This window comes from Pseudopodoces humilis, chromosome 4, assembly GCF_049639895.1.
Source record: "Pseudopodoces humilis isolate 2021_Gansu_Grassland_sample_001 chromosome 4, ASM4963989v1, whole genome shotgun sequence".
In the NCBI taxonomy this organism is placed as follows: Eukaryota; Metazoa; Chordata; class Aves; order Passeriformes; family Paridae; genus Pseudopodoces; species Pseudopodoces humilis.
Genome location: NC_142203.1, coordinates 51,588,176 through 51,599,745, shown reverse-complemented (window position 1 = coordinate 51,599,745; position 11,570 = coordinate 51,588,176). Strand labels below are relative to the sequence as shown.

General features: G+C 38.0%; 1 protein-coding gene across 1 annotated transcript in view; it reads right to left on the bottom strand.

Annotated features, from left to right (window-relative positions):
- Positions 1-432: 432 nt before the first annotated feature.
- The window catches only part of PGM5 (phosphoglucomutase 5), a 71,460-nt gene continuing 60,322 nt past the window's right edge, over positions 433-11,570 (bottom strand). Inside the window, exon 11 of the mRNA XM_005522708.3 lies at positions 433-1,981. Within this exon, the coding sequence (XP_005522765.1) occupies positions 1,892-1,981 (90 nt within the window). The 3' untranslated portion in view covers positions 433-1,891. The remainder of the gene's footprint in view (positions 1,982-11,570) is intronic.

Here is an 11,570-nt window from a genome sequence, read left to right as displayed (position 1 = left end):
CTATGTGATCAAAATTCATTTTATTGTTGGAGAATGTGTAAGATATTTTAGAAATTTTAGTAGACTGACTTTCAGAATGTTCTTTCATGCAACCCAGTAATTTGAACTGTCATAATCCAAAATATGTCTATGCTTGACCGCATGTGATCTACTATTTAGGAGCTTACTATCCTGCACCTAGAGAAGTTTAATACCTAATAAGGATAAAATATTAGATAAACAAGGTTTCTGTGAAGATGAGTGCTCTTACATTATAAAGTAGATGTCCAAACTGTGTGAGAATGTCATGGTCATATAGAAGAAAAATCTATAAAAAAGAACTAAAGTCTTAAAATCTCTTTTGGTTTATGGGAACACTTAATCGTAAGGCAGGATACTAAGTGAGAACATTCATACCTCATTTGTTGAGAGTCATTTAAGTAATAATGTAACTGTAATAAAGGCAATTTTATTAGGATGCTTGAAAGTGCAGGGTGTCTTGTCCACAATTACATATTAAGACAGATATACAGCATTACTCTTTATTGTATACTAAGTGCCATAGCCATTTTTTGACAGAAGCTTTGAAAGAAATTTAAACAATTTCCTTTGCTGCAATATTATATAAATTGTACTAAAATTTGACAACCACAATGAATTGAAATACACTGCAAAGAGGCAAGCTGCACAAAGCCACCCTGACAAATGATACAAGTGACCTCACCATTTCCAAGGAGGTAAAGCTTTCAAACAAATCACATGCATAAAGTGTTTGTGTTCTTTTTCAGAGCACAGTATTGTAGCAAGAACTGCTGTATCATTTCACAAACAAAAATGCTGATGTCCATATCCCCAACAGCCTTCTCAGATCTATGCCGGGAATTCTCTTGCACTCCCCAAATTTTTATTGCATGATCCACTGTTACCAAGAGCCTAATAGAAACTGTATCCAGAGGGTGAATCAGACCAGTATTTCTGTTCAATTGATTAGGGTTTAATTCCCTCTCACTCACTTACTTCGTGGTAAGTGGAGCATGAGTATTCCAAAGACTTAAAAAACTTCTGTAACTCCTTCTTAAAGAATTGCTGAATGTGTAGAGATTATCTTCCAAACACAGTAAGCACCAGTATCATCTTCTGACAAGAGGAGTATTGTGGAAGACAGTCAGATTCCATACCCGACATATTGCTGGAAGGACAAAATCAGCTCTATAGCACAAAGGCCTCCTTTTGGAGGAAAACAACCAAAGAGTCAAAAAATAAGGAAAATCTAAAGGCACAAGTCACAATGATATGTTTTAAAAGCAGGGGTAAAAAAATATGGAATAACCCCATCTTTGGGAGCAAGTGTAGGTGTGTATACAACACTGCTGTCAGCGTGCATCTGTGAGCAACAGGAGAGGCCTGAGAGGAGGCATGGAGCCAGGGGAGGAAATACACCCTGTGCAGAGCTTAGTACATGGCCCTTTGACCCAGACATGCTCTGTACACCTCTTCAGAAACCTACCAGAAGGTGACAAGAATCCCAAACAACACACACTAAGCATGTCTTTGCTTTGCAACTCCTTCCTCTCTCCCCCTAACTGCAATTTCTCCAACTTTTATCACAGCATTCAAAACCAAACACTTGTCATTTTTGGCTACACTACTGACAACATCTGAACTTAAAGGCCTCTTTCTTTGGTTATACTGTTACCAGAAATTATGATACTGCAGGTAAAACAAGTCAATACACTATTGCATTTGGAGATCAATGCAAATGATAATGCTTAATTATATTGTTATATTGAATTTTTCTTTCCACCTAACTTTTAAAATCATACAAGGCACAAATGGCTAACAAATTATAACAAGGTTCTGTCTCTTCCTTGCTGTTCCTCTTTTGGCCCTGGTTTAACAATCTTCCGTGGTTTCAAGTGATGACAGTGGGTCCCTTTCGTCCTGTCCTCTCATGAATCTGAGATATTTTCAGTGCAATTGCTATAAGAGGACTCAGCACAGCCTAAAGATGAAGAAATACATTGAATTACATAAAGCAGAAACATCAAAAAACATCTTGCATTTATAAATCCTTCTTTTAACCGTACAATTTTACATTAATAATAGTAAATAATAATTCCAAAAACTGACAGAGCTATGGTGTATATCAGCATTACACTTGACAGAATGAAGCAGCATGCTTACCATATGTATTGTGAAGTGTTACATTGAGTATACCTAAGCTATGCAGAAAAGAGAAACCAGTAAATATACATTGTACTGATCACATCTCTGTGTAACAGGAAACATGGAGCTCCTTGAAATCTGCAATACAGAACAACCCAGAAATAACAGAGGTAGACTTGTTTCTATTCTGATGAGGGGAAGCCACATAGATGATATTTTCTTCCTAAATACATTTAATATGTGAAGCTTGGGGTCAAAAGATACTGTAACAACTAACTACTTTAAAAGAACTCATAGAAGTGTGTTTTGACTAATACCACATGCAATTGTATTGAACAGAAGAACTTTCAAGTTTCAGGCTACAGACCTTGTTAAATAGCCACTTATAGGCCTCAATGGGTGAGTAGAGATGAAAACTATAATAGTCACATGAAAATCAAGTAAAACACATTTTTAAAATTGCATCTTCTTTCAGTTAGTTAAAGTATTCACAAAGATAAAATGGCAGAACTGAGTTTTGTGTGAAAACTTTCTTTTCAGAGACTCATATATTTGGTTACCAAACTAATTCTTTGACCCCTAGAGACTTCCTATAGCTTCCTCTTTCAAATAAACTAATTCCAGCTTCACATACACTAGGTTTGAGAATCAAATGAAACAGAACAGTAATTCTGAAGAAAATCTGAAATTTACAGTTATCTTTTTTTATAAGACTGCATAATCAATATTTTGAATCTGTTTCAGCCACCTAACAGTTTCTGACAGGATGAGGTGCTTATTTATGCAAACACGGTAAAATCGAAAGAGTGAAGAGACTAACTGTGCAAGCAGAGTCATGGAATAACACCATGAATGCCACTGATGTCAAGTGAGTTTATGATTGAGCTCAGTTATGCACAAGAGTGAGCAGTCTGATAAGCTATTGTTAAAAAAGCTCCATATTTGTAGATATCTATCTACTGAATAATCACTGAAGCAGAACACAAGTCTATTAAAGTCAAACATACTTAGAGAAGATTAATATGTAGAGTACAAATTCACATCCATGAGCAAATACTGCAAATATAAAGTAAATATTAAAAGTAAATATTGAAATGTGCCAATTTATAAAGCCTGGATGAGACTAAAGTATTTGAAGTTCTCCAGCACGCCTCTAAGAAACTTCTTCCTTATTTAATCTAAAAAGTACAAGAAAAATTTAAAAAGCAGCTCTCCTGACCCACTTTACTGGACCCTGCTTTTTTAGGCAAGAAATGCACTCTGAATTTAAAAAAAAAATAATCCACAAGCAACACTTTGCACAATGGTGGAACAAAACACACAATCAAATGAGTTTATGTTACATTCATTTAGAAAAACAATTTAGCTTGCCAAATGGTTCCAATTACTGCTAAGTATTCTGTTTATTGCAATCATGTTTCTCAACAGACAAAAGTCCTTCTTTAATTTTGTCTTTCCGCACTTCAATTTAATTTTTACACTTTCTTCATCCAAAATATGCAAAAAAGGCAAAAGTGCACCATATTTGGAATGGCAAAGACAGGACAGAATAACAAGAAACTAGGACTACATAGGCCTTTTAAAAATTCCTTTACCTCTGCCATGAATAGTTTACATTTCAGTTGCAAGAGATAAATCTCAGCCAACAATCACTTATCATTAATATTCCTCTAGGAAGACTTCTATATCTCAAGGAGATCTTTTTTAAAAGTATTCTTCATTGCTTCTGTCTGCTTGAGAAATTGTAAGACTTTTCGACTCTAAGTGACAACTGAAATTACTCTGTATGTTAAATAGCCCATTTATCTCTTGGCAACTGTTTAGGACATATAGCATGTTACCCCTTAGATAAAATTTAAGAATTGAAAATTAACAGAACTGACTTAATCAGAATCTTGCTTTAGTAATCACAGATAGAAGTTAAAAAATAACTGGGAGAGATGATTAAAAGGAAATAAATCAAGCAAGCAGATATCTAACATCAGACAAATACAGATTAAAAGCCTTTTGCTTGGGAATAATCTGTACCAGAGCTGTCAGAGACATATCATCCCTGCTTGGCTCATTAGCAATTTTTCCCTTTGTGATCTTGCAAGCAAATTCCATTCAATTTCCTCTCTCCTAATCAAGGTCTCAGATAAGATTTGTCCCATAATGCATCTGGTTTATCTAAAAGTTAGGGAGGGTTGAAATGTACCTTCTTGCATGTTAATAGCTCAGCATGTGCCTGTAGATCCTGCAGGGCTTCTGCCATAAGGGCTCAACACAGAGCTCAGCATAGTGTGCCTGTTTTGGCCTTCCATTCCAAAAAACCCCAAGAGTCTTTGGAAAAGTTTATGCTATTTCCACCTGTCCTAAAAGATCCAAGTGATGTGGTTCATTGTGAAACAAACTGAACTGACTCTGTAATATCCACAGCACTGGTGAACTGGTGTTCAGCTGATTCAGTTGAGAAGAAGAACACCTTCCACTGAAAAAAAGGAAACTGACCTCTCTATTCTTGTGCATCGTCTGCCTGTTACCTCAAACAAAATTACAATGAAGGTCAAGAAGCCAGTTGTTCTGCCTCTGGCAATAGAGGAGGACAGGCAGAATTCAGTGAGGGGTGAAATAAACAGAAGGAAAATAGAAATCAAGTGGAGCATGAAGATATATATGTTTGCAAAAGATTAGTTATTTTCTAGTATATCCAAAGAGATTTGAGGGAAGATCAGGTTTGATTAACTACTTTCCTTGATTTGTGGAGTATTTTATAATTAATGTCCCATGATTTACTTCCTTTGCAGTCCCAGTTGATTTAAAATTTCTTCACTCTACAGCATGACTTTGAGAACAATCTGAAGCTGAATAGGACAGACATGCTGCATTATCTAAGAGTGTGTTCAAACAGATGTAAGTCTCCACATTCCATGTGTCCTCTAAGAAAATCTTACTAATTTTAATAGTAAAGGCAGAACTTTTATTATGGTTCAACTCCAGCCAGCAACCAAGTACCCCGCAGCTGCTTGCTCACTCCCTTGCCCCTAGCAGATTGGTAGAGAATTGCAAAAATGTAAAACCTGTGGGCTGAGATAAGCACATCTTAATACCTGGAATAACATAAAGAATAACAAAAGGAAGAAGAGTGAGGAATAAAATCCAACCAAACTCCCAAAAGTGACACATAATATAGCAGCCCACCACCCACTGACTGATGATCAGCCTGATCTGAGCAGCCATCAGCCCCTCACAGCTAAACCCCCCACACTTAATATACCAAATGTGATATTCTGTGGTATGGAATATCCTTTTGGTCAGTTCAGGTCACCCATCACAGCTGTGGTCCCTCCCAGATTCTTGTGGACCTCCTCACTGAGAGAGCTTGGGAGACTTGAAAAGTCCTTGACATGGGTTAAACTTCTACTTAGCTACAACCACAACATCAGTGTGTTATCAACATTATTCTCATACCAAATCTAAAACAGTACTGTACCACCCACTAAGAAGAAAATTAATTCTAGCCAGATGAAACCAGGACAATTTTATATGACTTGTATGGACCAAACTGTATGTTCTGATAGCTAACCAGAGCCATGCTAAAAACCCCAATACCTCAAAAGTAAACAACAAGGCAATAATTGCCTAGCAAACTGCAGTTGTGCTTAGTGTTGTGTGGGAAACGGAAAAATAGATGCTGAAAGGTCAATCTGCAGCCTTAGAAAAAGCCTGGGTTAATGTAATCATAAAAGTACACAAACATTAAGCAGAAAAATTATAAACTTACGTTCCTATAGTTGTAAGTAAGAATTTGCCTTGAGTAAAAAAGAAATTATATTAGGTAAAACAGTGAGAAGTTTAAGCTGTAATAATGTGACTTATAGGGTAGGCTAAGGATCTAGAAGCTGTAATAGAGTTGCGTGTACGAGTACATTACCTGTCAGCTTATTGGCTGAAAGACAGATGCAGTGTGACAGAATTAAGCAAGGGTGATAGGTTATTAAGTAGAAATGAGTTTTGTGCCAACTGTCTATTGGACCAAAATGTTATATATTGCTGTGTGAAGAAGAAACCCATGATTACCTTAAGCTATGGCTGACTTATTGCTTCACTCCAAATCTCACACCTTTAAGACTGATATCTTATCTGGCTTACTTGAGCAATAAATAATCTTAAATAGCACAGTGATCCCATTCCTCATTTTTCATATCAACAGTGTTGTACCAGTGTCTTGACAGAACCTTATTGATTCCTTTCACTTTGTCCCAGTTAAGTAATATAGAACCCAGGACTTCTGGGTTGTTCATTTCAGTTCCCTGCTCTTGGACCATCTCATACCATGAACAATCATTTTTTATAATAATTCATCTATACAGTCACATATAACAAGATTTTTTCATATACCAAACAGGATCCACCTGAAAATCAGGGTTTTTTTCCCTCTGCTGCTCACTGTCCAAAACCTATTTCAGAAATTCCGTGTTTGATGATTAAGACATATTTTTAACCTTTTTTTTCTTTTTTTTTCCCCTTTGTAATTGGCTTACCTTTTCCAATAAAAACACAAAGATGCAACTACTGCCCCAAAATCTGTTCTTGGATGCTGCTAATCTTACAATTCTGTAGCTAACTAGAACATTGTTTGCTAGTCTTCAGCAAAAGTAATTGCAGCATTAGAATTGATTCACTGCATCCCATTTAAAGAATACCCAATACAGAATGCACACAACCAAGGGAACTGATTGATGCAGTTGCCAAGCCACTCTTCATGATATTTGAAAAGTCATGGCAGTCAGGGCAAATCCCAGGTGACTGGAAAAAGGGAAAAACATTGTACCCACCTTTAAGAAGGTTAGAAAAGAGGAATACTGAGAAATACTGGCCTGTCAGCCTCACCTCTGCCTGGGAAGATCATGGAACAGATGCCCCTAGAGCTGTGCACACGTAGGACAGGGAGGTGATTCAGGACAGATGACACAGCTGCACCAAGGGCAGGTCCTGCCTGATCAACCCAGTGGCTTTCTATGATGTGGTGACTGTGTGCAGCAGTGGACAAGGGAAGGGTTACAGATGTCATTTATCTGTCATTTTACTGTAAAGCCTTTGGCACAATCCCCCACAACAACCTTCTCTCTTGATTGGAGAGAGATGGATTCAATGGGTGGACTGTCTGGTGGATGAGGAATTGGTTTGACATCACATCCAGAGAGTAGTGGTCAATGGTTCAGAGTCCCAATGGACTTCAGTGACAAGCGGTGTCCTTCAGGGGTCCATATTCAGACCAGTGTTATTGAATATCTTCATTAATGACATATGTGAATGATAAGCCGCATCAATGGAGTGGTCTTTAATTATAGAGCAGAATTTTGCAGATTTAGAAAAGTGTCAGGCTTTGTTTTCAAGATGGTTTTAGATCTAGATTGCATTGCCACTCTAAGTTATGCAATATTCAAATGCATAACATACTGAATTGAATTTTATTTGTTTGAATTGAAAACTGAGTTGGTTTTGGTACACTTTGTGTACCAAAGTATGAGAGTATGATGCATGTTGGTAATTTTTGTTTATTGCTGATTTTCACAGCTGATACTGGCTTACAGAAAGACCTGAACCAAAAAAAGTAGCAACCCCTTATCTCCCAAGTGTCCATGAAGCCGCTTCTGCAAATTTCTTTAAATGGATCATTCAACAGCTAGAAGTCATGGCTATTCACATTTACCCATGACCTCAATTATTGGCATATCTTACCACTTTCCCTTGAACTATTTGTTGTAGATCAGGAAGCTGTGTATGCTTTATTCTAGGTAGAAAGTATTACCAATTAATTATATGAAAGATGATACTAGAATATGATGTGGGTGACTCTTACACTCATTAACACCTATGGTTTACAACATATACTGGCCTACATATAAACTAGAACAAAGGTCAAGAAGGTCGACTTCAACTCAAAAAGTGCCATAATTAGTGTTCCAGAAAAATATGCATATCTCAACATGCACATTGGAAAATGTAGTTCAGATGTTTGCTTATCTGTGAAAGATTCACCATCAGAAGTAACACTGTCAAAGACTACAGAAGCAAACTAAAAGAACTTGAACACTACTGTGAAGTTGGATGATTAATTTGTGAAAAGGCTTTGTCTGAAAGGATGGGGGAGGGGGGAAGGATGCTGGTATGAGACAAAGTCAAGCTAATTACCATAATTATTCCACAAAATGGAACCCCCAACATGACTGAGCTGTCTGTCAAGACAGAGACATTTATTTTTTGTGACAAAAGTAAAAGATATATCAAGCTATTTTTGCCTTTCAGTTCAGGTTTTGACTGGAATTGTCATCAGGCAAAAATATGTTGCAGTGTATTATCTAAGACAAGATGCTGGAAAGAGGTGGTGCAATAAACATAACCAACTGAATATTTACTTAAGCAGCCAACCATCAAATAATCTTGTCTTGGTTTATGATATAAAAGGTATGGAAGGGAGCTTTTCCTGATCAACTATTTCAGAAAGAGTGCAATAATACAGAAACCACACATAGTTGTGTCCTCAATTACAGAAAAATATGCATTTATCATTCAAAATGTAACAATTTTCTTAAATACCATAAGGTAATAAGCAAGGTATATACTTAACATACTTCTTCATGTTAGTGCTTTTTCCATAACTGACCACTTACATACATGCTGTGTTCCTATCATTGACAGAAATAGACAACAAAGTTCTTGAAACTTCAAATCTGTCACAGCTCTTTTAGATGTGTGGATCTCAGTATGAACTTCAAAGCAAACCAAATAAAGGAATTACAGTATCAGGAAAACTATGGCACCCCTTCCTAGCAATGCTGTTTTCTGAAGAAGGAGTTTCTTACTGATTCTCTTTTACATACTTCACTGAAGACTATCAAATGTTCTCCTGGGAAATGTTTAGTTATTTTTGTACATGAGGATCTTCTACAATTTATGCACTACTTTGAAGTCCACCATCTGTCTGTCAGATACAATCTATGACCTTGTTGTTTCTGATGCACTCACGTTGTTGGCAAAGCATGCAGCCAGGGCAAGGCAAGAGAAGCAGTGGAACCGTGCAATACTATGCAATGAGAAACCAAATAACAAATTTATTGTATTAATTGAGATGAAACTTCTATTTATCCCAGATTTTATGCACATGGCAGGAGATGAGGAGGGTATTTACAGTACCATGTATTTCCTGAGGCAGTCTAGTTATTAAAATGCTTGTCTGCACTGTGTACATGCAGGAAAGTCCCTCTAGCAAGTTTCAAGGCAATGACGCTTCTACCCCTGGGATTATTTGTTCACTAGTAAATACCCTGATTAAACAACCAAAAGTGCTGTGATCTGACAGGCTCCACTACGAGCACAAAAATAAAATCCCTTCCAGCCTTTTTTCTGTCCTTGGGAATAACAGATGCTTTTGTTGTGCTGACTAAAAGACTAAACTCTGAAATCCTTGAGTGCAGTCATAAGCCCTACTGGCCTGCTTAGGATCCCCTAAGGGCCTTCCCCTGCACCCTGCCCAAGGTCCATTATGGCCTGCCCCATGGGTGCTGGTCCCTGCCTGAGCTAAGCTGTAGGAGTGCTTGTCTCCAGCCTTATCTCTGGCTCTGCTGCCTGAGTGGACCTCAGGCCCATGCTGTAGCTAGCTTCTTTCCCTGAAAGACTGTTTGGATATATGCTGTATCTTGTCTCCAGATGACTTTGACCCTGTCTCCTGAGTAGGTTTACCTTGTCTCCAGCTTTGTCTCTGCTACCATCTCTTGCTGCCCCAGATGAATCCTGACTCGATCCAGCACTTGTTGAGGGAGCTTATTACCAGAGAGCTGCCCTGTCCTCCTCACTTTCCTGCTGTAGGACTGTCCCTTGGACAAGGAGGGCACTGCCTGAGGTACAGCAGGTCTGGATGCGTGGCTCCTACTGCCTTGTGCAGCAGACCCATTCCTGATGCTCCCTGGATATGGTCTATGCTGCTGGTGAGCCTTCATATGCACCTCTCAAGAAGATGCAAGCAGAACAAAGAAGAAATGTAACAGTAGGGCAGTACATTCCTCATATTTCTGAGAACAACCACTGTTCCCTCAATCTAGTCTCTTCAGAAGCAGAAAATTCACTGAGAGCATTTGCTGTTTTCCACTCATTTAAAAGAACCAATATCAAATACTGAACACTGACTGTAGGTCACCTTAGGAGGCACACAAGCCTAAATTCTGCCAGAGTATTACTTCTCTCATAGAAAATAAAACAATCTGTTAATGCAGTAACAATTACACTTTAAAATGCTCATGCTCCTTTGCAATGAAATACTAAAAAGTTTAGCCAGATAATGCTGCCAGTATACCCTCCATTGCTTTCTAGTATTTTTTGCTGGGATTTGCCAGACAAGAAACACGTTCAGATCACATATTTTGGTTACACAAGGTTACTGTAAATCCACTTCAAACCTCTAAAATCAACTCATAGTCTCTTATCATGACTTATTTTCATTTCATCTGTGCCTTACCTGCACAGCATGAAGAACTGTATTCAAAACGGTCAGTGCAATCACAACTGATAAACAATATGTGCTGCTAAAAATTTGATGTAACTGGTGCATTGACCTTGGATGGTTGTCAGGTGCCTACCAGGCCACCCTATGACTCTCCCTCCATTTTGCACTGCCCATGGTGCCCACAGAGTTGTTTCTCACAAATACCCCATTCCTCCTTTCCTTCTGCTGTTGCACAGAGGGCTTACTACCCTGCTCACGGATGTTATCACAGAGGGCTACTGCTTTGGCCTGTGGTGGGTCCATCTACGAGCCAGCTGGAACTGGCTCTTTTTAACGCAGAAGCAGCTTCTAGCAACTTCTCACAGAAGCCACCCTGCAGCCCCCCAGACACCAAAACTTTACCATGTAAACCAAATATAGCAGCAAGTGCAAATAGGGTTGTAGCAGTGTTCCTCCCCAAGCAAAATATATCAACAATCCTGCTAGCTGGGCAAACCTAGATACACAGAAAAACAATAAAATTGCTAAAAATATGATCCTTTACTCTGTTGGAGTACACCTTCTTTAACATTCTAAATATTCTAAGAAGTTACTAAGGGTGTAAACTGTTACTTTTTAAAAAAGCAAATAAATTTAATAGATCATATCTGCAGGCATGGGATCTGCAACATTTCTGTGACAACTGAACCATTTTTCATGACTGACACATGACTGTTTAATAGCATAAGAAGAAACTCACTAAGTTTATGGTCAGAGTCTGGTGAAACACCATACACTTATCTAGGGCTCAAATTCATTTGACTGCATATATGTTTTGGTAGATTTGTATTTGCATACCAGTCATGAACACACAACTGCATGAGACTTAAAACTACAGTGGTTTGATTTACTACAAGCAAAGTGCTTCTTTTCCATTAAATATCCTTAGTCCTCTCTTATA